Raw genomic sequence first — 26,893 nt, 5'->3', positions numbered from 1 at the left:
GTCTGCTTCAACACACTGCAATATTTTAACTTTAAAACTTGAATCACATTCTTCTAGACTAATGAATCTGCATAACATCCAGCTAAGTGGTGAGATATACACTAAACAGATGTTGAATAATCCCCCAAACTTAATACCAGCTTTCTTCCCCAAACAGAGTAAGTAATTTAATTTTGTTCTGCCATGGAAGGACTTAAAGAGTCAGATAGCCTCACCTGTTTTTTTGCTTTTATTTTACATTCTTACATTCTTATCAATATGTTTTTTTACAAAGAACTCATCTGTATTCCAGTCACAGTTTATATCTTAAAAAAAAAAAAAAAAAAAAAAAAAAAGAGTAGAGGGGGTGTTGTCCCCATAAATGATACCTTCCTACACCACCTCAGAATACTTTTAATGTAAAATCATTGCTCTTATATTAACTATGGATTGACAACACAAATTGCCAGATTGAAAAAACCCACAAGGAATAACAAGTTTCAGAGCCGATGGCCTTCGGCCTTCCTCATGCATCTGCATTCACTTGAATTAATAATTATTTGCAGAAGTAGACAAAAACAATTTCCAAATGTGAGATTCAGATGCTTACAGGAATTGAATTAATAAAATATAGGAATAAAACTTGTTTATCTGCACTGACACAGGTAGTGTTCTAATAAAAGATTTTCCCAGGCCCTCCCCTGAACATCATTTTCCAACATAATTAAATGCAAACCTTGCTCATAAATCCAGAGTTTATTTGGAATTGAGACTCTACAGCTACCTTGCCTCAAAATAAGAGGAATATGACCCAGAAAAACATAAGTCCATAGACTGCTCGAGTTACTTCTGCCTTCAAATTCTATTCCTCAGATGCTTTCTGCAAGCACTTCTGATGCTAATATTTCTGGAAGCACTGTTATAACTAGTCAGTAAAAATTTCATTATTAAGAATATTTCAATGTTTCCTTAAACAAAAAATTCTTCCACATTTTCCAGGACACCTGAACCATCTTTCCATAAACCAGTAAATATGCAGCACTAGGAGTAAGATCACACAAGTTTTATATATTCAAAGCAAATCCCTCTTTAACAAATTAGTGGAAACTCCCATCCAGATGTGAAAATAGTTTGGCCTCTTCTGTAGTGCTTGCTGTCATTAAAAAAAAAAAAAAAATAGTCCTTGCAGTTAGTCTTATTTAGTTTCTTTACTCAAGGATTATGGCATCTTCACTTTTTCACCTAGTAGCTAAAATTATTCTTCTCATCTCAAATTAATATCATCCTCCTAACCAGCATTAATCTTCTTTTCTAAAGCCATGCAAAGCCTCCCAGTTTTGCAGGGTATGCTGAATTGAAAAAGCACGTCACAAAGCCTGACTGTGGAAGGATAATACATGCCCATTTCAGTACATGTGAAGCATTTCTCAACCACACAAAACAGGCAGCAGCCCAGGAAATGCAGTTTGCCCAAATCCGCTACACTTGTGTATGTGTGCTTTAGGCAAGAGAGCTCCCTGTACTAAGCGGTGATCATCTACTACATAGTTGTTCCCAAAACAGGCAAAAATTATAATGAATAATGACAAGATGAGCAAAGCATTTTAATTTGGTAGACAGGAAAAACTCTGCCAAAGACCTAGGGCAGCTTTAGAGGAAACAGTCTGCTCTGAGCAGTTTTCTAATCAAAGACCCATCCCTGCTCCTTCAATTCCAAGCAGTTCATTCTACTATCCCTGTTTCATTCCCTATTCCAAATATTAACAAATTGGATAAATTAATAGCTTCTCAGCTGTACCTTTGAATATTGCTTCCATGTTCCCCACTGCCTTTTGGAAATTAACCCTGGAAAACACTAGTATTTCATTGTCTTCAAGGATATTTTTTAAGAAAACAAGAGACAACAGCTGTGCCTGAGAGAAGAAAGAGATAACATGCTCATGTCCTAACATCAGTGTTCATTTTCATAACTGCTAGAAGTGCAGGTAATACACAAGAAAATCACAGTATGACCTTAATTTAGTATCACATAACACATGAATTCATATCCCATAACTCTGATTTCACTTTAATTTATGAGAAAGGCAACATTCCCAAAAGATATTTTTTCAAACAAGCTTCAGACTTAAGCTTACACTTTAGGCATTTCAGTTAGCAATATGCAAGTTGTCTCTGCAAAATACTCTTTTTTAAAGTTATTACTATTATTTATAGCTTAGCTACATAGCAGCAACTCAGTTCGCATCTGCCCTTAGAAATCATGTCTGAAAAATTAATTCCAGAATATTTATGAAAGTCAGAGAAGACCAGTATTTTTTTTTTTTTTTTAATTCCTTTTGTTACTCCAAGTAGACCTATGGAGTACTGGGGCATTCTTCACCTTGATGCCTCTGACATAGAAGACAGTTGCAAAACCTATAGTTATCAGTTCAACCCTCAGCATAAGGCAGTTGTCCAAAATCACAGAATCATTTAGATTGAAAAAGACCTCTAAGTTCATCAAGTCCAGCCTTTCACCTTATCAACTAGACTACGGCACTAAGTGCCACTTCCAGTCTTTTCCTGAACACCTCCAGGGATGGTGACTCGACCACCTCTCTGGGCAGTCCATTCCAATGTTTAACAACCTTTCCCATGATGAAATTTTTCCTGATATCCAACCTAAACCTCCCCTGGCACAGCTTGAGACTATGTTCACTTGTCCTGTCAGGAGAAGCGGCCAATCCCCACCTGGCAACACCCTCCTTTCAGGCAGTTGTAGAGAGTGGTAAGGTCTCCCCCAAGCCTCCATTTCTCCAGGCTAACCACTAGCAGCTACCTCAGTCATTCCTAACAAGACGTGTGCTCCAGACCCTTCATCAGCTCTGTTGCCCTTTTCTGGACATGCTCCAGCATATCAATGCCCTTGTAGTGAGGGGCCCAGAACTGGACACAGCACTCGAGGTGTGACCTCCTCAGTGCTGGGTACAGGGGGACAGTCACTGCCCTGGTCCTGCTGGCCACACTATTGCTGATACAGGCCAGGATGCCACTGGCCTTCCTGGCCACCTGGGCACAGCTAGTTCAAGTTCAGTCAGCTGTCAAAAAGCACCCCCAGGTCATTTTCTATTGGGCAGCTTTCCAGACACTTTTCCCCAAGACTTCAGTGTTGCACAGGGCTGCTGCGATTGAAGTGCAGGCCCTGGCACTCGGCCTCATTGAACCTCATAGCACTGGCCTCACCACATTGATCTAACCTGTCCAGATCTGTCTGGAGAGCCTTTCTACCCTCCACCAAATCAACATTCCCATCCAGCTTCGTGTCATCTGTGAACTTACTCAGGGTGCACTCGATCCCCTCATCCAGATCATCAGTAAAGATATTAAACAGAACTGGCCCCAACACTGAGCCCTGGGGAACACCACCTGTGACCGAACACCAACTGGATACAACACCATTCACCACCACCCTCTGATCTGGCCATTTTAACCCAGCAAAGAGTACACTTGTCCAACCCATGAGCAGTCAGTTTCTCCAGAAGAATGCTGTGGGAAACAGAGTCAAAGGCTTTACTAATGTCCAGGTAGACAACATCCCCAGCCTTGCCCCTCGTGCACAAGGTAGGTCACCTGGTTTCCTAAACCCATGCTGGCTGGGCCTGAACCCTTGGCTCTCCTGTAAGTGCCATGCGATCACACTCAAGACAACTTGTTCCATAACCTTCCTGGACACCAAGGTCAGGCTGACAGGCCTGTAGTTTCCCAGATCCTGCTTCCTGCCCTTCTTGTGGATGGATGCCATGTTGGCCAACCTCCAGTCAACCTCCCTGGGTAGCCAGGACTAATGATAAATGATGGAGAGCAGCTTTGTGAGCTCTTCCACCAGCTCCCTCAGTACACGTGGATGAATCCCATCTGGTCCCACAGATTTATGAGTGCCTAAATGGCTCAGCAGGTCACTAACTGCTTCTTCCTGGATTACAGGGGGTCTAATTCTGCTCCTGTCCCTGTCTTTCAGCTCAGCAGGCTGTATACCCTGAGGTATACAAAGACATTTATAATTTAAATTATTTTCCAAACTATCACCACACAGGTATTGGCATCTTTTTTTTATTACACTGTTATAAAAAGTCTTGATAGTACAGCAAAGACAGACCAGGTATCAGAATTGCCACTGTTACAATAGCTCAAGAGTTTTAAGACAAATCTGAAACTGTAGCAGCTTTTAATATTCATTCCTAGATACTTCTCAAAACTGTAGCTGTAACACCTAACAGTACTTAAACATTTGACAGTTTTGACCAAAAAAAGAGGATTATTGGCTAGAGAAAGACACAAACCACTGATTTGAATTGCATACAAAACCCTAAAACCAGTAGATGACTCGATGTATGCTTATGTATACCAGTCCATAGCATACAGCTCTCCAGGACTGCATAATATACCTGCATATTTTACTATAGTCATGTATGTGTAGCAGTTTTCCACTTAATCAGACCCCAAATCATTAAAAAAAAAAAAAAAAAGCACCACTGTATCTCATCAAATCTAATGAGTACTATTACTTTCGCATACATAATCTACAGCAACCATCTCAAAGAACAATCTGTCAAGACACAGTTATTTAGCAAGAGACAGTTATTCAAAAATTCAGAAAATACTACAGTCAAATACTGTCTAGAAAATACACTTTGACCTTTCACATCCATGTACTACCAAACAAGATAAAATATAATTTGTCCTTTTGGTGACAGGGGAGTGTAAGGAGGGAGGCCGGTAACAGGCACAACATTTTAAAAAGTGATGTTAGATCCTATTACAAATATCACAGTAGTTTAACAGGGTATAGCAAACTACTACTGCTGTTTGCTATTGCAGCTTTAGAACTTCCAGTCAAGTGGTGATTAAACAACTGGCTGGAAGCTCAATTTCTCAAATTCCAAATGAGCTACCAGTAATGTTCATTTCTAAATTAGTGCAGAGCAGCTTCCTTAAGTATTTACTCTGTTTATAGAAAAATGCTCAGCTCCTTTAAACACCAGAAGCCAAATGATTCAATGTCAACTTGAAAAAAAAAAAATAATCTCAGACTGATAGAGTAAAAAGGAGCTCTGTTTTGAAAAATACCAAAGTCTATAGATCTCAGCTAAAGTTTGTTAACTGGTTTTTGTATAAAGGTAGTTGTAGCTATTTTAAAGCACAAAACCACCTTTTTTTGCCTCAATTTGCATGAGTTTTGTATTTTAAAATTAAACAATGCCTGAACTAGTTTGCATGTAAGCTGATAGTGAACAGGTAGGGAGCAGTAACTTAAATACAATCCATTTTTAACAACAACAGATAGGGATCAAAGCACTTCTTAAACTTCAATCTTGCTTACATAAATATGCACAAATACAGCATTTCCCAAATAGCTATGGAAAGTGCCAGCAACTTTTCTGTAAAGGCTGTATTTGGTAGATTTTCTCAGAGCTGTCAGTGAGAGGCAATCATTCATTGGAACAAGATGTAATTGAGCAGTACAAATGCACACAAGATTAAAAAAACCCCAATGACTTAAAATTAAACAAGAAGCAAAATTGGTTTTAATGATAAGTTTCTATATGCACAATTCACAGATGGCAAAGCATGCCATTAAATGAAGAGGTAAAAACATCAATTTAGACCAAACAAGAAAAAAACCTAAAAAGGCTACAGGCTTTCCTTGATTTTACTGACTTTGCATTCTGATACAGGTTGTACTCCTTTAGTCTTAGACCTGTATTTCAGCACTAACAATGCAAAGAAGGTGACTAACCCACTACTTTTTCTGGGCAGGATGGAAGAGAAGGAGAAGAGTAGAACACAAGGGTAAGAAACTTACAAATACTGGTTCCTATGACTACACAAGATGCAGTGAAATGGGTGGCAGCTCCTAATTCAGTAAAGTTTTTCCAAAGACTGCACACATAAGAGTAAATTCAGGAGATAATTATGTATTTTTGAAGAACTTCATCAAAATACAGAGGTAAAAACCTTAGTTGTCTGTTGCATGCTTCCAAATCCTACTCACCTGTTATCCATTTAATCCAGTTTAGTTTCCAAGTCAAACTTCAACATACTAGATCACAATATTAATAATTAACCAGGCTTTTCCTCTTTACATGCATAGCTTCTTGGCCAAGAATAAAGGCAGAGGCATTCTATGCTCCTAGAACTGATGTACACTTGGAATAAGAATGATGTCTCTTCCCAGAGTCCAGATGTACAGACATTGCCAAGAGCAGCATTAACAAGTGTAATGTTCTAGAACTAGATGCTAAGTGAATTTATATACTTATTTAATTCAGCTTATGAAAGCATAAATAACCATGGATATTATCTAATAAAAGGACAATTTAACATTTACTAAGAACATGGCCAATCCTTACCCAATCAATTATTGTCTGTCAACACCTATTTCTGACTGTAAAGTGTTTTGCTAGGTCCAGAAATCACTCTTCATTCACAGCATAATCTAAAATACTTCCCCTTAACTCTTGTCTGACAAGCAAGTTCTCTTCAGTTATTACCAAGTCACCAACCACTGGATAGAAGTGACATAAGACTAACTATAATCACCAGTCATTCCATCTCAGCTTTGTTCACACACAAGCCTATTCTCCAATCCCCTCCTCACAAACTTCATAGCAGTGAGTGTAGTCTCCTGAGCCAATTTTACTTGTACCTCATTAACCCTTTACACCATTATGGGGTTATATAGAATAAGACCACAGGTACTGTTCTAACTTATGTAAGCTACCTCATCTTGTGTGTCCCCCTTCTGTTATCACTCAGCAGACATTTATGGTTATTGTCACAACTTTCCTTTTGGCACCAATGCCTGATTTCTCAAATTAATTACTAATCCCATTTAAATCCTTTTCTACCTCAAGCCAGGTGTTGCCCCATCCTTTGCTATTCAACTTACCACTCAACTTACTCACTTGGTTTGATAAAGGCAGCAGAAAAAGCAGGTGACTTAGGCATAGGAAGAGGTCTTAAAGAAGATCTCAAATTAAAATAAAAGTTGGTCATGTGTATGAACTTCTCCCCCAGACTTTGCTGTAGTTTCTCTCTCAGTACCGGTATCAGCTCCTTCCTTTGGACCCAGTCTTTTAACACTTGACTTGTGGATGAGGCTTAAATCTACCCTTCTGTTTCTCACACCATTTTGCATCGTGCTAACAACAGAAATAACTTCCTCTTCCAAACATCCTTCTGAAGGAAGTTTAATCATTGGAAGTTTTATCAATACAGTGATGCAGGTATACCATGTTTCTGCTTACACAGCTTTTTGAAGTAGTTACCAGCAAAGTCACTTGTCGGAGTGCTAAGCAGGTCACGGATTAGAAGTACCAACACTTCCATGGTATTAGGCAAGAAGGAGAAACTTAGATCCCAGATCCAGGTGGCAGGTACAAGTTTACCTCTTCTGTCTATACCAACTTGGTATGACAATCTGTCCCCAGATCCATAGCAGTTGCAAGCTGAAAGATCTTCTAAATACCCCACGTGATGTTCAAAGGCACAGCATCACAAAAAGCTGCTATTGCTTTTTAGCAGTGTCTAAACCCTAGTAATTCAAACATAATGGAATAAATGGGTCTTGGGAAAAAGTTTCCCTTGTCTGCTCAAAACAGAAGGAGAGACTTCTTAAATATTCTCATTCAAAATGACACTAAAAAATTGTTAAAATTAGCCTCAAGTGTAAGCAATCAACAGCTATACTTTAATTGCTACTTTAAGTATTTTGTAACACTAAGACAGTGTTTTTCACTTTCTTAAGCCTCCTCAATGTTCCACTACAGCATAATTTTTAGTTTTGCATATCACCAAAGGACTGAGAAACTTACTATTTCACTACTATCAAAACAGTAGTGACCATTTTATAGGTTTGCTCAAAATTACCACCACAAATGAAAAACCAAGGTACAATACCAACAATTCAGTAGATGGCACTATTCCACAAAAATCAAGAGAGGAAACTAGGTCCTCGCATAAACAAGGGGTACCATGGAGCTAGAACTCTTTATTTTAAATATGCAAAACCAATGCCCACTCATTAGAGTGCTCTGCATTTTTTGGTGCTTTTCACAGGACATGGAAAAATACATGCCAAAACATTAAAAGAAATTACTGTTTTGTGGAAATGCCTGCAATTTTAGTTATTTTGTCCAGGCATTTCTGCTATTACATAGAGCTCCACTTCACACCACAAAAATGGTTGCATACCAGCATTGCATAAAGTAGTATTTTTATGGTTTGTGTTTACCAGAAATCCAACTTGACATGGACTATTAAAAGGTTGACATTGTCCCTAGAAGTTGCTTATTCAACCTTAATTCACATCTCCTCAAATGCATGATGGTAATTTATTTGTAAAAGTTAATGCACTAGCTCAACCTCAATTGTAAATGTTTTCCATTATTCAGCTTAATTTTTTAAGTGTAAAAAGAATAGTGGCTACTAACAAAAACTAAATTGGTGGATTTTAAAAATTTGCATTAAAACATGTGTCTTCAATATTATTAAGTTGTAAAGCATAGCCTTAAAAATAACACTACCCATTCCACCTTAACTCTTCTCTTAAAATTTGTTGCAGGTGCCACATTAGATCCTGTAGTTTGCTCTCTTTCTCAGTGTACTTGAGGACTTCAGATGGGTCCTTTCCTTAGCCCCAAGAAATGCACAGTGCTAAAGAGTTCCCACAGGGGTATAAATACTAAGCTACTGTTTTGTACAAGCTGTGGGTGTCAGAAACCCAAGGGTTTTTCTTAGCACTGGGAAGGGAATAATTCAGTGTTATGAAATTTCCAAGTACCCACAGCCCAGTTTAAGACTACAACAAGATGGAAAACAGATCATCAACAGAAAAAGAACAGTCCAAGGTACTTCTGTACATCTTTCTTGCAGTTTTCCCTAGCAGGTACTTTATGAGATGGAAGGAAGTATTACCTTGCAACTGTAGTCTCAGCGATTTTTTTTTCCTGATACTTTAGAGAATCTCCCCATCTCTTATTCTCCTTACTTTCAGTGCCTGTCAGATTCCAAGTGATGTTTGGTAATTCAGGCAGTGCTCATCTGCCCTGCTATTACAAGAATGTTTGGTTTACTAGCAGAACAAACAAATAATCTGAGTCTGAAGAGCTATTTCAATCAACTTTGACTGAAGATAAGAAGTCTTCAGATAATACTTTGCCATAAATTTTATGCAAATATGAAGCTGAAAAGAGGGGATAAAGGAAGCTGGAAAGAGGGGGGAAAATCCAGATTAGGCCCATATCCCATCCAAAGCATTACCTCAACATCCTAAAATACAGGCTCTGTTTAGTCACAGGAAGCATTTCAAGAGTTACAACACATGTAATAGTACTACAAGATTGAGTCATACAGTAGCAAGTATCACAGTGAAAACATCTGTCTTTCCTCTAGACAAAAGTATCCAAAATAACAGATATCCATATATTACAACTCACTTCACATAACTGAAACTGTTCCAGTTCCAAGGGAACATGAAGAAGTGCCATACACAGCAAATTGTTGTTTCAAGGACCCCAAACACAGAGAGGGCTGTTTATGTTGCTCAGAACTCCCAAGTTTCTTCCACAGTCATGTACCTTAACAGAAAAATCTACCAACATTTCTGCATGAGTAAGACAGTCTTAAGAAAAATACAAGCACTGAAAGTTAATAGTTAGATCTCTGATTTATTAGGAGCAAGGAAAGGTTCAGGGGGTTGGGTTTGTAAAGAAACTTGAGCGTTTATGTACGCTTCCTGCAGAGTAAAGGAAAGGCTGAAGAAACAGTAGAAGTTTTCCTTCCCACATAGCACTTCCATCTCCTTCACTACCACCCTGTTCCCCAAATGCCAAGAGAACACATTCCCATTTCCACTGCTCTTCTCACTTTTTTCACCATGGTAAAGAGAAGGCAATGTAAAGAGCAAGTCTGCACAAAGATATGCTTGAAGAAAAATACAGCCAGATTCCCTAAAACTATTACCTTCAAAGTGACTGTTGTTAAATTACAAAACTAAGGAAGTTGGAACTTTTTTTAAGTGGTTTGGTTCTCACTGGAATCTTCAGCAACTTATTTACACAAGAACTGCTTAGAAGAAAGTGAAATGGCTGCTGTTTAGTTAAAAGATAAAACCTAGCAATTATGTATATTACAAAAAAGTAACCTTGATCACCGCCACTGGTCACAGTACTACCCCAAAGAGAAAATTTAAAGGAAAAAAAAAAAAAAAAATCACTTGCTGTTTGAGGCAGACTATCACCATAGTCCAAAGCTTTACTGAGGTTTTAATGTTAAAGCTTGAAGCTACAGATGTCAAATAGACAGGGTTTCCTACCTTCTCTGTGGAAGTTTCCAGCTGTGAAAAAGTGCACTTCAGAAATGCCATAACATGAAAATACCAAGGGCTCAGACAAAAGAAAAGCATTGTCTGGAACAGGACTCTTCATCCAACCTCAAGACAGTTTCTAAGCACCAAATCCAAATCATTAAAATTAATGTGGCATTGTAGTCCCATCAATTCAGACCTGCTTTGAGTCAGAAGCTGCATTTATGCAGTGCAATCCAGTGTTTAATGTTTTTGATTAAATATTTGCTTTAATGTTTTGAGTGTCAGATAGCTTTTTCTACTCAGCAATAGAGAAAATGGAATTAATTAGTTTTGGAAGTTCACTTCTGTAACATCTTCCATCAAAAATCCAAGAGGAAAACAGATGTAATTGTCAGTCAGCTATGACAACTCACTAGAAGCTGTAACCTGTAGAAGTTTTATGTATGCTCTGCATGGTGAGGCATAAAAACCACATGAGGCTCAAATACAAGCTGGAATAGTAAACATCTGAGCTGATATGTGTCAGACAAGTCACCTGTGGTGCTCCTCAAACATTTAAAAGGGGAAAAAAAAAACCATGGGGGAAAACTACTGTTTCTAAGATTTCACTAGTAAAGTTTGAAGAAAATAAATATCACCTTTAAAAGGTACTGTTCAAAGTTTATTTCTTCTTTCAAATGTTAGCATAGCAGAATGGCACTGAAACAGGAACAAATAACCTCATTGTATATTTACAGTGGCCAATAGCTCTGTGTGAATTTGAAAAAAAAATAAAAATCAAGAAAAGCATTAGACTTCTTGATGGTAAAGAATTCCACCAGAACAAAATTCAAGTAACATATGTATTAAGAGAAAAAGCTAAGGAACCTTTTCTGGCTAACTGCATGGACATTCACTTTAGTTCTTCAAAGCATTACAAATCTGAAAGTGTTTTGCCTGCAAAGCATCCCTACTTCTTTTGCAACAAAGGACTATAAAAGTTCCTGATCAATACACTAAGCCTTGCACCTGAAGTCTAATTACTATTCATTTTTCCCTCACATATTCAGTCTGCTCAACTCTAAACTTGGTGAGTCTGCAGAGAACTGGTAATAAAACCTCAGCCAGGACAAAAACATTTCAACACAATCAAGCCTTACCCCTCCTCACAAACCACATACACGCACAAACTTGTAGGAATGATCCTCTTGAAGCAGAGAAGAAAGAGGAAAGAGTTAAGTCATTCATCCCAGATCACCAGAGACCTCAGAGAGTTACGTTCCTGGAAACTATTAATGGACAAGAGCTACAATGAGCTCTGCTAGAAAAAGCACTATACTATAAATCACACCTGAAAAACTAAGATAGTATTTTTTAAGAATTATTTTCTGAGAAACCAGTCACAAAGAGATGCTGAAAAATTTAAAGATGAGATTTCAAAAGAAAAGTAGAAATTATTTTTATTACACAACAATTTCTAATAAGACAAAACAGCAACTATAAAAGAAACAATATCTTTATATAATTTCCTCGAATAAAACTGAAAAAAGGAGCATTAATTAGTGGCCTGTTGCAAAAATGCAGGATGAAACCTATTGTACTAAAAACCACTGTGATAGACTGATACATGTATTCCAGTCAAACGTCGAGAAAATTAGTACATTGAATGGCATTTATTAGTAGTCATTAAAATAATAAGACAGCCAGAGATCTAATATACCAAATAATAGCTGTGAGCAACACTGGGCTACTAAGATACTTCAGACTACAAAATATGTTTAGAAGTTCTTGTTAGGAGCTGAAAATTATATAGCAGTTCAGTATCACTTCTACAGAATGCACTTAGACTGATCATCTTCACAGATTCTCCATTAAAACACGAACACAACACTAACAACAAGTATCCACAACTGAGTTTAATTTCATCAGGGGTGAACTTCCCCCAAATTAACTACAGTTGTATAATTTACAGGTGTTGTCTGTACTATAGCAAATAAAGACAGGTAGAGAATCCTCTGTATTCTGAAACTTTAAGGTTGGCATTTTTGTAGAATGAGCTACGTGGATAAAGCTTTCAAACTATGCTTTTAAATATTTTACCTGTATTGTAATCAAAGTCTGCTTAATTCAAGTTTGACATATAATTTCAGAAATATTTTGCAAGGATAGTCTTTTTGTATGAGCTTTTCTACAAGTGAGATTGTACTCCGAGAAATGCCAGTCTGTCACAGATTAAAACAGCTAGCATTAGTAGTACCTTCTTCATCAAATTGGTTACAATTACTCTGGTAGCACACTGTCACCACTGCAGAATGGCACAGAGTAGCATTTCTCCTTCAAAACTTACTCAAGGGCATTGCTTTCTGAACTTGCCCAGCACTCTGTTTGCATTGCAAGAGTAACTTCCGCTGCAGCCAAAAGAGGGAAGGCAGAGAATATTATCAGATGGCAGTGTGATCATCACGCTCCTGTTTGCACAACAGCTTCCTTGATAAACTCACCACTACACCACTTCAGCAGTCTTGGCATTTTACTTTTTACCATACCGTAAATACATTTTCATCAACTGTCCAGGCATCTCAATTTTTGCTTTAGTAGCAAAGATGTTTCCTTGCTAACAAACCAGAAAAACTAAGAAAATTGTAAGTTGTGTCCAAAAATGATAACAATATGAAGTACTGAGTTGAAATGAAGAAGTGCTTCTGGTTATATGCTGTGATATAAAACTGCAGTTTCTAAATATTTTAAACCAAGCATCACTGTTAGCATTATCTGATGTGCTGCTTCTCTCACTGGGAATTGCCAGCAGAAAGAACAGATCGTCAAAGTCAATAAAGTTCATTTGGAAAATGCCACTTCCTCCCTACTTTTTTTTTTTAAAAAAAAAACCAGAACAGCATTTATTTGATCTGGAAATTATTGGCAGAGTATTCATATGGGGAAAAAAATTTTTTTAAACTGCCAGAGTTCCAAAGTAGTTTTTCTCCTTTGCTACTCAGGGAAGAAAAGAAACAGTATTATAAAAGTTAACTGCTGCTGCATCTCCTCTAAAATACGTGCTTTTAAGAGGTAGGCTACCTGACATCTCTCTTTCCAGGTTAGTAATTTACCAGGACTTCTTTCTAAAATGTTATATTTCCCATCTTGTTATTTTAAAGAAGGAGGGTGATATTCACCATGCCAGCTATTTTTCCTTTCGTGAGCTTCCTTTTTATCTGACATTTAGGGGTGGCTGTGGAAGTAATCTTACTGTATCAGTTTACTATACAGGTTTGGAACACATATAAAAGGGAATGCCAGGCAAGTTATTGTTTTGCAGCCCATTCTCCACATTAATAAGCATCACTAAAGCTTAGTAACTGTACCTCTAACATCAACATTATGAAGTCCAGTTAAGAATGTTTTTCAACTGTGAAGATGAACATCTGCTCTGCTTAACAAGTTAGTATGACTGGATAGGGCATATGCTAAAAAACTAAGGCATGCTAATACTATCAATTGAACATCAAGCGATCATGAAAAAATTAGTATTCTTTTTCCCTAATGAGCAAGTTGGAAAATGCAAATAGGTTTTGTCCATCTGCTGCTACTGACTACAAATTATTACTACTAGTTGGGAACGAGGGAGGGCCTATTAGAAGAAACTGTTATCAAAAACCCTGGACACCAGCTGGATTACCTCTTTAGCTGGCTACTCTTGAAGTGTTAAATTTATCATCATTATGTGAACCAAAAATCTAATAATGTTAATTGTACACATACAGAGTACAAGCCAGGCACCAGCTTCAAGAGGCTACACAATACAAACCTCTGCTTGAAATAATACAAATCACACAAAATAAAATAATAGCTCTCTAAGCAAAAGTACAAAGGTCTTGTTTCCTTCAGATCCGCATCCTTTCTTTAGTTCCCTGGCTTACAAAGTTTCAAAGTTAAACTCCTGTGGAGTTTACGCAAGAATACAGAAGCAGGAGATGACAATTAATTCTTGGAGAATCTGTGAGATACACCTCATAAAAGGATGAGTTTGATCTATAGCCCTCTTGGTGGAGAACCTAAGCTCTTCTCTCCATCAGGACTGCTTGTAAGAACACTGTGGTTTGGGTGGGACAGGCTAAGACTTACTGAGAACATGGAAGCAGTGGCCACTGCTACTAAATTATGTCAATCCTAGAAGAAAATTAAGCTTCAGGTTTCCCAAATATAAATCAGGTTTTGTTACTACCTTTTAAGGTGTTTATGAAACAAAATCCCAGACATTTAGCAAAGTGGGCAAATAAAGTAGCCTTGAATTATTTCTATCAAGCTATAAACTTCTCTCTGTACAACCACAATCAAATAATTGATTTGGCAAGCTGCAACTCTTCAGACTGCCCTTTTTCAAGTATTACAAGATCCTCATCATTGTTACTACAAAAACTTCTGGTTTTATGTTTTAACAAAGCCATCTGGACACAATCCTGAGCCACATGCTCTAGCAGGGCCTGTTTGAGTGGGGGGGGGGGGGGGAGGGATGCACTAGATGACCTCCAGTGGTCATATCCAGCTTTACCCATTCTCTGATTCTGTGAACATAGCATTCCTTAAATGCACTTTGTTTTCTATACTACAGAAATATAGCAGACACACATTTCAAGTTTCACCTACTTTCACTGTTCTTGACACTCAGAATTCAAGGCAAAGAAAAATCTCTAAGTAATTGAAAGCAAATAAAAATCTCAAATCTGTCAAGTAAAAATCTATAAGATTAGAACTACTGTGGACAGAAGACTATGCAGGACCTACTCCTGATATTCAATACAGAATTTTTACTAATACAGTATTAAAATCAATCTTAATCCAGCAATTGATACAGTTGCCTCAATACAAGTACTATCAATAACTACATTTTTTGTTTAAGCAAAGCTCAGGGATTCAAAATACACTGAATCATTGCACAAAGTGATTAAGTTAAAATAAGTAATACACAGACCAAGGATGTCATCAAGTTGTGCATATCTCAACACAACACCAGTTTCAGAATTTCTTAAAAGGAGAGATTTTTAAGTGGAAGACAAAATGGTTCTCATTTGTGTCAGTCTTAAACTGAATATCAATGTGCCAGAACTAAATAGCCATAGAAAATGCAATTTCATAAACTCATTGCAAAAATCACAAGGAATCAGGATCCAGTATGAGTCCTCAGAGGCTGACAGAACTGTTACATATTTTAGAAATTTACTAAATAAGGCATTATACCACTCTACCAGTCCTCTCTTCTGAAACATTTCTATTTCAGCTGTTTCCAAGACCTTCATTATTTTAATGTGTCTAAATTCAGTGATACAAATATCACTGACAGCGATTTAAATTCTGTCATTAGACCTTCATCTGTATTTGCACTGAAAGTCAACAGTGGTAGTAACTTAGTGCTTCCTTTGATAAACATGTAAGCTGTACAATGATCAAGCGCCTATGATGGAAGCGTTGACATGAACAGAGTCACTAAGTTATCACGAATACTACAAGGCTACACTTGACTGGCATTCAAGTACCAATTACAATACCACAATTGAAACTTGTGGGTCAGCAAAATAACGTAACTCCAAAAGCTGCTGGCAGACAGCACACTGCCAGTGGGTAAGCAATGTGGTTTTGCCTCAAAAGTAACACAAACCTATTCCTGAGGCTGGCAAACAAATACATCACTACGGGTCAAAGAATTAGACTGCTGGGAAAGCAAAGTCTTGTCTACTTAATGAGATGTACTTTGCAGGATTAAGAATCCACATTTTTCAGAAAAACTATGATCAATTTGATGGTACACTTCAAGATAGGCACATTGAGAGCAGCAAGAGGAAAAGGGAAGGCCCAAGCAGTATAAACTCTCTCAAAACTATTAAGAACTCCAATATTTTTCAAACTGTAAAACCACTACCAGATAGCTAAGATCAAGGACAAAGTCAACTGTTCCCAAAATCCATGTCCTGCAGTTCTGTTTATCTTCATATCGAATGTAATAATTTGCAAGTTTTATTCTGTTTTTCACTGAATAGATAAGCCAACTTCTAGTCACCCTAAAGTTTTTGTGTAAGAACACTTACCTTTGCCTTTTGAAACCTTTGTACAACAAAGGGACCTGGACACTTAGAAATCTAATGCAGTTACAAAATTTCTGTCAGAGTTTTGTTAGGAAGAGTTTGCAACCCTGATTTGTGCCTTCAAGCTTTCTTTATCACATCTCAAATCTTAAGCTGCTTCTACTTTTCCAGATGTGACTTTACTAAAACTGCTCATGTCATCTCCTGCAGCAATAATGCTACTTCAGTTCTAAAAGCCCTTCCAAAGCGATCAAGAAAGAACAAATCTACTAAAATGTCAAATTAAGGTCCTAGTGAATTGAGCAGTGTGCCACAAGTCGGAAAGCCTAAACTGGGCCCCAGCTATCCAACTTCCTGTTACAGTTTAGCCTAACCTCATCAGATCACACAATCCACATACCACCTCAGTGTTTCACAAATAGCAAAGTGGTACAAGGAAACAAACTATGCTAGTGCTGCAGCCTTACAAACTTTGCACGCTTTCCAAAGATTTCATTCCCCAGTCTCACCAAGACCCAGCAAGTTTGAAGCTGCAAGGCTGTATCCATTAAGTTTCTGCTCTGTCAGTAAAATACCTAGAGGGGAGTTTTCATTGTAAAGTTCATTTTTGTAAATTACAGTATGAGTTTCAATACCGTTATACTTCAGATATTTCTGAACAAAAGTAATTACTACTAAAAGTTGCATTAGTAGAATTAAAGTATATTCAGTAACACTTCCAATGACAGACCTGCTGTTTCCCCACAGTCACAGTTGCTCCAGTGTGGCCTTAGCCACAGCTCCTTCAGAGATAAACCTGCTCCATCATAGCCTTACCCATGGTTGCAGTCCTTCATGGGGAATACCTGCTCTGTTGTGAGATTATCCATGGCCACACGCTATCAGGTGCTCCAGCATGGATTTATCCACAGCCACTGATGCTTCAGTATCTACCTGCTGGAACAGACTTATCCCTGGGCCTCAGTCCCTCCAGAGGTGTTCCTGCTGCTGCACTGACGTAACCACAGCCACAGCCGCTTCGAGATCTGCCTACTCCCACGTGGACTCACCCACAGGTCGGGTCCCTTTGACTGAAGCTCACAGCAGAGTCCCAGCCAGCCCAGGCAGCAGCACAGACACGCAGTGAGTCCCTGGCCACCTGCCAGCCCCGGCACATCGCCACTGCTGTTATCACAATGTTCCCAGGCACAGCACAGTGAGGTGATAAAGCAGCACAGCAGCAGCGAGAGCAAAAACCAGCCACTAACGAGCACTAGACTAATGTACAGTCAGGCAAGCAAGGCTCCTGACAAGCACCTGCCAATTAATAGCTATTCAGCAATTACAGCTATAAATTCAATCTAGCACATTCCAGGCAAACCTGTCATTATCTCAAATCCTTTGAGCTGCACACTGGGTTTCATAAAGGATTGTGTTTAACCCCATCTGGCAACTAGGCTCCACACAGACACTTGCTCACTCCCTCTCATGAGAGAAAGGGGAGAAAAATTGGGAAAGAGAGAAAAAATAATGGTTTGAGATGAAGAATATTTAATGGGTAAAGCAAAAGCCACCACATACACAAGCAAGGCAAAACAAGGAATTCATTCACTGTTTCCCGTGGGTGAGCAGGAGCCACCTCCAGGAAAGCAGGGCTCCATCACATGTAACAGTGACTTGGAAAGACTAACGCCACCACTTCAAACACCCTCCCTTTCCTCCTTTTTCTTCCAGCTTTAGATCCTGAGCATGACACCATATGGTATAGAATATCCCTTGGATCAGCTGTCTTGGGTTGTGTCCCCTCCCAACTCCTTGTGCACACCCAGCCTGCTCATTGGTGCGGTGGAGTGAGAGGCAGAAAAGACCTTGGCTCTGTATAAACCCTGCTCAGCAATAAGGAAAACACCCCTGTATTATCAAGACTGTTTCCAGCACAAATCCAAAACACAGCCTCACACCAGCTACTGTGAAGAAAACTAACTTTACTCCAGCCAAAATCAGTACACTAAGTTTCCCAACAAGTAAAACCACAGATTTAAAAAGAACACCATCTTATTTATTATGAAGAATTCAGTCAAAGCTTTCTCTGTGTAGGAGTTAGTTGTTTTAATTCCATGCACTTTTAAGAGATGCCTCACCATGCCATTCTGGCCCCGTTTCATTTCACAATACCCAAAACTAGCTGATTTTCTTCATTGAGAGGATGGGAATTCTTCACTGAGATAACGACAGCCATGTGAACAAAGTGCTGGATGATATGACAAGAAATGCAGTAGTGTTAAAAGAAACAGAAATGTGACAAGATTAACATGTGCTTTAAGCAAAGAAGTTTTTTTTGTTTAAGCTACTCTACGTGAATTGGGTGGCAAGGTAGACAATAAATATTTATTATTAATAAATAATCACAGTGTCTCTCTGACATGACACTACTGCAATACTTCTAATAGCTTTACCAAAGTACTCTTCCCAAAACAGACATATTTGTTCAAAGACTAGAACACTACTGACAAAGGTTGAGACCACTTTCTTCAGCGTACAAATGCCAAAAGACCCTCACCACCCACAAAAGAGTAGTTCAGTTCAAATTTGGTGTATTCAGAGAATCAACAGAATTACAGAGTAATTTAGGTCACAAAAGATCACCCAAGTTCATCTGGTCCAGCATCCCACTTGAAGATGTGCCAACTTCAGTTGGATGCTCTATTTGGAAAACTGAAATCTTTGCATACTATGAACAACTCCAGCCACTGTCCTACTGCCAATGTAGAGCTACTACAGAGAAGAAAGAGCAAGTATAGAACTACTTCAATAAAAAAATACCCACAAAGCAAAAACCCCAAAATACAAATATCTCAAGCTGATATTTCTATAAGGAAAAAAATCAGTCAGACTGCCTTGCAAAGTCTGAACAACCCAAAGGAGAAGTAACTTTAATGGATATAATCACATCACAACTTGGAAATGGTATTTTGTTAGAGCTTCAGAGAATTTACCAAATTGCCTGAATTTTGTAGTATGCATCAACGGCAAAGCTATCCGGATGCTGCAACAAGCACTTTATCAGAAACTGACTGCATGGAACCACACACCCAGGCTTTTGAGCTATTCCGATTTCAAAAAAAGGGAGTTCTCAAAAAGGCTGGAGAATGGAAATCACAGAAAACAAGCTTTATACACCCCAAAGACATAAGAACTTCAGCCGTTTGCTTGCATAACTCATCTTTTAGTGCTGAAAAGGCTGTGGGGAAATTAACAGCTGACATTCAGACATTCAGAATGATTGGAATCTTCAGATTTTTAATGACAGAATGATGAACAATCTAATTTTTCTCCTTCTGTGAACTTGGTTTGCAAGTGGGAAACAAAAAAGCCAAACTTTAATTAAATAACCTATTCTGCTTGGGAATAAAGAGTCAGAAGCACAATTTGGTCTGTGTGGAAGGTACAACACTTCAACTCTACAGGTATCCCTTTCATTCTCAAGAATTTCTACAGAAAATGGTCTTTCTTTATAGAACTCTCTTTATCAAGAGAGAGGCTGAACTTCATGCTGCAAATGTGTATTTTTAAGGCTTGAAGCACCAGTAGATATTGTATTCGTGTTGGGAGACAATCACAAAACATCTAATTTGATGTATTGTCCTAGTCCTGCTACAGAGAAATTAAAGTGCAGAAAAATGAAGAAACTTGTTTAAGATGGAACAGTTAAACAGCAGGGAGCAGAAGAATTCCTTCAATATTTCTGCTTTAGCTTCGAAGTTTATTCTACCTTATAAAAGCAAACAAAAAAGCTCAGCAGACTATTACTATTAATTGTACAGGGCCCTGAACTTAAAACTTCTGAGGAAACACCATCCTAAAGGCAAAAAAAAAAAAATCCTGAAAGAGTCCATTTCATCTTTCTCTAGCCTCTTCTGTGTTTACACACCACCCTGTTCAGATCACATTAGGCTTCCAGAGGGACTTCTAGGAAGAAGAGCAAAAGAAATGAAGAGCACAGAAGCAGGGCTATTACTTATGACAGTGAGCACTGTCAGGACATCATGGGGTAAAGTCTAACTGATTACACCAAGTTAAACCTTGAGCAGATAAACTAAACTCTAACTCCTTAGAAGGTTTTAATATCTGCTGGGTAAACAAAGTACAGCCAACTATGCACAAAACTTGCTAAAGACCAAGGACTACATGTCCTACCGTAATGGTTCGGGTATGTGCAGAAAAGAAGCAAAGCATAGATGGATTTTTAACTACTTGGTATCTCACACGTTGCAACAGCAGATCAAGAAGTGAAAGCCACACTGGTAAGAGCAGCTAAATCTCTTCAAGTATGGAGAAAACTAAAGATACTGACCTGCAGTGACAAATGAGGCCACCAGCAGCTAACGCTGACCATTGTAGTTGGAAATCAACAGTGAGCACAATTGCTCCCTGGGGGGGATCACATCCACAAAAATCCAGCACAGAGGAGGGGGAGCCTGAGGCAGAATTGCCAGACAAGAGGCAAGCCACCAGCCAAGACTCACACACCTCAAACTGCTGGAACAATTATCCTCCAATCAGAACCACAAAATCAGATGAACAACTGGACCAGCATCTCCAGGTGAGTGCCACTACTTGTAAGAAATCATCTGAGATTTTATGTCACTCAGCAGAGTGATTCTGCCCTTGTGTGTACCTCATCCCTCAATTTCCCTTGTAACAAAGAAAACAGAATCCAACAGCTTAACTGTTTTCAACAGATCCTAGTGTCACATCAGCAGGCTGCTCAAGGTTTCTACTAAGCTACTCACTTTGTTACTTTTCCTCATACACCGTAAAGTAACCAAGCTGTTGTTCATAGCTGAGAACAGAACAAGGCTTTGTTATTAACTGCTAAAAATATTCCTTTCTGGAAGGGGGGGGGGGGGGGGGGGGGGGGGGGGCGGAGGGGGGATATTTCTCTAATTAAGGATCTGTCTGCCTCAAAAATACTAGGTTTTAAATCTCCTAGCTAAATAAGAGTTAGAAATGTTTCTTAGTAACTAATCAAGCTTTTTAAAATTAATACAAGGGATATACTGCTCAAGTTAAGCCAGTGAATAATCCCAAACTAACTTTCATTACTCATAAGGTGCAAATTTTACACTAAAAGCAGTCTCTTCCTAGTATTTTTATGGACTTCTCTCCCTCTTAAAACTACAGGATCTAGAACCAACTGCTGCTTGTGGGAATAGAATGGCAAAGTTGTCCCTCTGGCACACTATCTTACCAACTACACCCATCAAGCCTAGAGGCAAAAAATATTAACAGAGTAGCAATTCTACTTCTAATCCAATCAGCGCAACACGACACCTATAATTCAGGTACTTCCATTTTTACAACTACTTTGTGGATTTAGAGAATTCAACACCATGTTGATATTTAGTATCTTTATCTATTAGAGACAAAGAAAGACAAAGTCAGTGAACTGGCAGTATATTTGTATCCACAGATTTTGGTTCTTCAGAAAAAGCTTAAGTTCTATTTTTACAGATCACTTTAACACTACTACAAACATTTACTACTTGTGTACAGAGAACTCTCTCTGTTCTTCCAGTAGTGGTTACAGAGTCCTCATAAAGAAGAATGAGATAACAGTGTGATTTAGAAAACTCCTCCTCACATTAACCTGTTCTGATCAATACTAGTTCTGAATTTAAAATACCCAATTTGAAGACTGACCAAATACAGAGAACCTCTGTAAAGAGGTTAGCTGATAAATAGCCCAAAGCCAAAACAGGACTGTAACATTATTTTCCTCATATTAATGAAATCTCAAAGAGGTTCTCACTCCTTGTTTTAAGAATATTTTATCTTTAATACTCTTTCCAAAAAAAGCCCCAAACTTGTTTCCCAGTTCCTCAGATTACTTACTTGCAATAGAAAGCTTAAAAAGATGTACCTATACTTGAAGACACAAAGAAAACACTAATACCCAGCTCCCATTTGCTGGAAAGCAACGAAAGAAACATTATCATTCCTTTACTTCTATACTCTCACAACATGAACACAGCAGAAAATAAGGATTGACTTCTATCGCACTTTTATGATTTCTCAATGAGTAACACTTTACTGACACTCAGTCTTTCTAGTCCATACCTCATTTCAATAAAAACACTTTTGCAGCTTTAAAGAGTACGTGGCTCCCACTTTAATGAACCCATGCACATCATTTATTACTCATAAAAACCTTAGCGAGCAAAGAAAGCATCCTGAGGGTTGGCTCTATCTTTAAGCAATAGAATGAAATAAGCACTTCTTGCAAGCCCCACTCTTATCCAATGAGGGCTTTTCAAACCAGCAGAAAGAGAGAGGCTGCTTTTACATTGGGAATAGGTCTGAGTCTATTCCCTCTGCCTGCATTCCTCCATCACAAAGAGGATTCCTCCTACAAGAAGTAGGTAATCACAGGAAATGTAAATTCTGCAGTGTTGTCTGCTTACAAGGCTGCCCCATCAGCTGAGGCTGAGGGCTTTTAACCAGTTCTTCCAAGAATCAAGAGCTGTATCAAAGTACTAAGAAGCATATTGATCTTCATCAAATTGGAAGAGCACTAACATTTCAGCCCCTGCATGAAACTTCTTCCCTTCCCTTAGAAAACACATTTTCTGTAATTTTCTCACAGTAACACTTTCCTCCCAAACAATCTTGCAATACCTCTTTCAATTATTTAGAAGGCAATTCACCCTCCAAGATTTCACAGGTGTGTGTAGCCATGGATAAGTGCCCACAAACAGGTTTTGTTGAGTCATCATTATCCAAACTGCAACATCATGTTGCCCAAAATTACAGGTAAGCTCTAAACAGTTACATTTTGATCTTTCCTTTTCCTCCAAACCAAGTTCTTACTTCTGTGTCTCTTTTTGCTTTCTCATACATTCCACCAGTATGAGAGCAATTAACACCACCCACACACAGTTCACTCTTCATTTAAGTCAACCCTATGACCTCTTCAAAAAGAAAATTTATGACATTACAGTGTAGTTTCAAATATGGCATTAAGAACATTGCATTATCACCCCTATTCCTCATGCTCTAAGTTAAGAAATCTTGAAAGTTCATAATAGCAATCTAGTTTTTCAGTTCAGGTTTTTCAACTTTTAAAAGTCAACCCTCTTATGGCAATTAACCTTATAGACAGGTAGTGATATACCAGAAAGAAACAAAAAAGGTCTATTTGAAGACTGATATAAACACCAAAGGAAATTATTAGATTCACCTACAGTTTAAAGAGGATTAAGTCAATATTTCTAACAAGATGGCCTAAGCCTTCCCCATAATGTTTAGAATTCAGTCAATTTCAGGACAACAAAGAATTCAATTCATTCTCTTACGGTGACAAGTAAAGGTTCAGGCAACAGCAGAGTGGATTAAAGAATCTACAGGACATCTTTTAAAAATAAAAGTTTAAACACATGTTATTACATGACTTGGATATACCATATGGCTGTGATACCATATGGCTATGAACATATGGGTAGTTCACTTTCTAGTGAACAAAAAGAAGCAGGGTTACTAGTGCTTTACTTCACAAATTCATTCTGCTTATCTCAGTCACTTGGAAGCTTTTAGCAAGATACAATTCCTGTACCTTTTACTTCCCTCACTTGAAACCATCATTTGGCAACACACAATTAGTAGCAGGTCACTAAAGCATTACAAAGTTTATCTTAAGAACAAGCCCAACAAAAAAAAGCCCACCACCCAAAAAAAAACCCAACCAAAAACCCCACCAAAAAAAACCCAACACCTCACCAAGCAGCACAAAATCTTTCAATCCCAGTGGATAGAGGAGAACAACAAAACAGAGCTCAGCCCACATCTCTTTTTAGATTTGCAGTCAGCTGCTGTAAATTGTCAGCACACTAATAAACCTCTACAAAATTTATCTATTAACTTGAGATAATGGGGACCGAGCAGCCACGCCTCACATCATTAACAGAACTTGAACTGACACAAAGTACAACCAGAACAGCCAAGACACCCACCAACACCAAAGACAGCTTACTTTTTTTCTCCCCTCCAGCATACCTGGTTCCCACCAAGACTTCTCAATGGCTCCAGCAGCTGAATCAAGACAACACTTGTGTGAGGTGCACTAAATCCACTTCAGAATACAAAAGGATACAGCCTTAGTGCTCCAGTCTGAGTCCCAATGGCCAGTATTTTCTGAACCGGATCAAATGCCAAGGCTGAAGGCTGATAGGGGAAACCATGGCGTACAGTCTAACAAGTCAGAGCAGCGCAGTAACAATGGGTCAAGCAGGATACCAAAAATAAACAGAATCAAGACTGTGTGTTAGAGAACAGGATTCAATGTTAATCACAATTTAAAAAGGAACTACAAAGCAATTTAATCACAGACTGAGAAAACCACCTGCCTCACACGAACCAATTACAAAAGACTTTTTTAGTCATAATTACTCATTCATCTTCGAGCATCAAGTGACAGTCAGACTTACTGAAACTTAATTTGAATCTTACATTTCTTCTGTATAAAGACTGTATCAACTCAGCATTTCATTTTTTCATCTACCGCATTCCGAGTAATCTTTTTTTCAGCTCTAACAAAGACACTATTAAAATCTGAGATGTTCCTACCAAGTTTGGCAACAAAGCCAGACTTGTCAGCAGAACTATTACAAACTACTAGACTTGCCTCTGTGAGAATCACTACAATTTCAATCCAACAGACCCAACCTCTCTCAGCTCAGTAAAGGAAAAAAAAATAGCAAGTTGAGCTTGACAGAACCAATCTCTCACCCTCTGCTTCCCTCAAAGAGAACATGCAGCCCCAGAATTGACAAAACCAAAAAATACCCCATTGAACAAAAACAAAACCCCTCAGCCACGAGATTCTTTCTTAATATGGAGCTATTGGCACATTCAGCTTTTTTGGTTGGCAAAGACTAATTTGGTAATTGACCAAGCAATGACTCCATTAAACTTCTCAGGCTGCAATTAATCAGAACTGAGAATGTAATACAAGTGTCACTTACTTCCACTATAAACACACACATCATAAGCCATACAAATGCCAGCTTTTCTATTTCTAAGCCTTTAGTTTAAGGCAGAGGTATTTCAGCACCTCATAAAGGCACAGCAAACTTCTGATATACTCCTTGTACTTCACTGAAGTTGCAGGCATACCCCACAACTCTCTGTATTTCACAAGTGAATAAAGTCTAACAGGGAACAGCTCCGCTCTTCTCCACAACATTCGTGACCAACTCATGAAAGCAGCAGGAATACCTGCAATACCAGAAAAAAAAACGAGGAGAAACAACAAACAAGCTCATCCATGTCAAGCTAGGCCATGGGTGCACTGCATAGATAAAAATGAGTATTGATATTCCAATCAGCTTTTATTCCTCTTGATACAGCTGGTGGTTAATTCGCTGCATCATTTTCTGAAGCGTGCAGACACAAACTGCAGTTATCGTATCACACACAGGCAAATAAATAAACGGGAACTTTGTTTCTAGATAGGATTTGCAATAGCAGCATCAGCAACGTGGCAACACACTGCAGTGAAACCACCACAAACATCGACAGCCTTCTCCAGTTGTAAAGAAAAAGGATAACTGATTTCCAAATAATGCAGAGGGACAGATTCCCTGTCCTTCGGGCCCACTGGCAGAGGCTTCTACTCAAACGCCGCGATAATCAGATCTGCGCTACAGCTAAGTATCACTCCTTCTCCCATCCATCCAACTCTTTCTACGAAGCCTTCGTGAACACTGTCAATATTACTCGAACGAAAGAGCCTAGAAAACGACAAACCCTGAAACTCTCCACGAAAGATGACTAGAGAAATCCAGCAAGACCTGAACAGCTACACCTACTTCCTTCCCGTCTTCGCCCCCCGAAATAATCAATCCAAACAAGTAAACAGGAGCGGCGGGCAGGCTCGGCGAAGTCGGTACGGAGGAGCAAAGCCCGCAGCGCCCATCGCGACGGCGCGCCCCCTTCCCCAGCCGCCCGCCGGCTCGGGGCTGCAGCATTCATTCACCTTGCAGAGCTGGAAGTGCTCGGACTGGAGCGTCTCCTGGATTTCGGTCTCCCGGTTCCCCGCCGCCTGCTGCTGCGCGGCGGACGACGCCGAGGCAACGGCAGAGACCGCCGTCAGGCCGTCCAGCACCTTCCTGATGTTAAATTTCCTCATGGTCCTCGGCGGCGGCGCTCCCGCTCTCCCGGCCTCGCCGCCGCCGCGCTGTCACCGCCGCGCCGCCCGCCCCGCAGGCGGCAGACGAGCCCCCGCCGGGGAGGGCGGTGCAGGGGCGGCCCGCGGTCGGGGGCGCCGCGCTCCTCCTCGTCCGCGGGGAGGGCGGCGAGGCGTCAGTCCGGCAGCGCAGGGGCTCTTCTCATCGGGGCCCGCGGGCTCAGAGACGGAGACTGGAGCCAAGCAAACAGGAGCCGGTCAACACACCAAGCGCCGCCACCGCCGGTCCCACGCTCGCCGCCCGCGGCCGCCCCGCGCCCTGCCCGCCGGGGAACGCGGTTCGCC

At 39.3% G+C, this 26,893-nt stretch overlaps 1 protein-coding gene across 13 annotated transcripts in view; it reads right to left on the bottom strand.

The window, feature by feature from the left end:
* STXBP5 (syntaxin binding protein 5) overlaps positions 1–26,641 on the bottom strand; it is a 107,490-nt gene extending 80,849 nt beyond the window's left edge. For all 13 annotated transcript variants that reach the window (XM_032102145.1, XM_032102147.1, XM_032102150.1 and 10 more), the window contains exons 1-2: positions 26,399–26,641; positions 24,515–24,612 (exon numbers count right to left, since the gene is read on the bottom strand). In XM_032102145.1, the coding sequence (XP_031958036.1) occupies positions 24,515–24,612; positions 26,399–26,551 (251 nt within the window). In that variant the 5' untranslated portion in view covers positions 26,552–26,641. The remainder of the gene's footprint in view (positions 1–24,514; positions 24,613–26,398) is intronic.
* Between the last annotated feature and the right edge of the window lie 252 nt (positions 26,642–26,893).

Source organism: Corvus moneduloides, chromosome 3 (genome assembly GCF_009650955.1).
Source record: "Corvus moneduloides isolate bCorMon1 chromosome 3, bCorMon1.pri, whole genome shotgun sequence".
NCBI lineage: Eukaryota > Metazoa > Chordata > Aves > Passeriformes > Corvidae > Corvus > Corvus moneduloides.
This window is presented reverse-complemented; position numbering and strand designations above follow the sequence as displayed.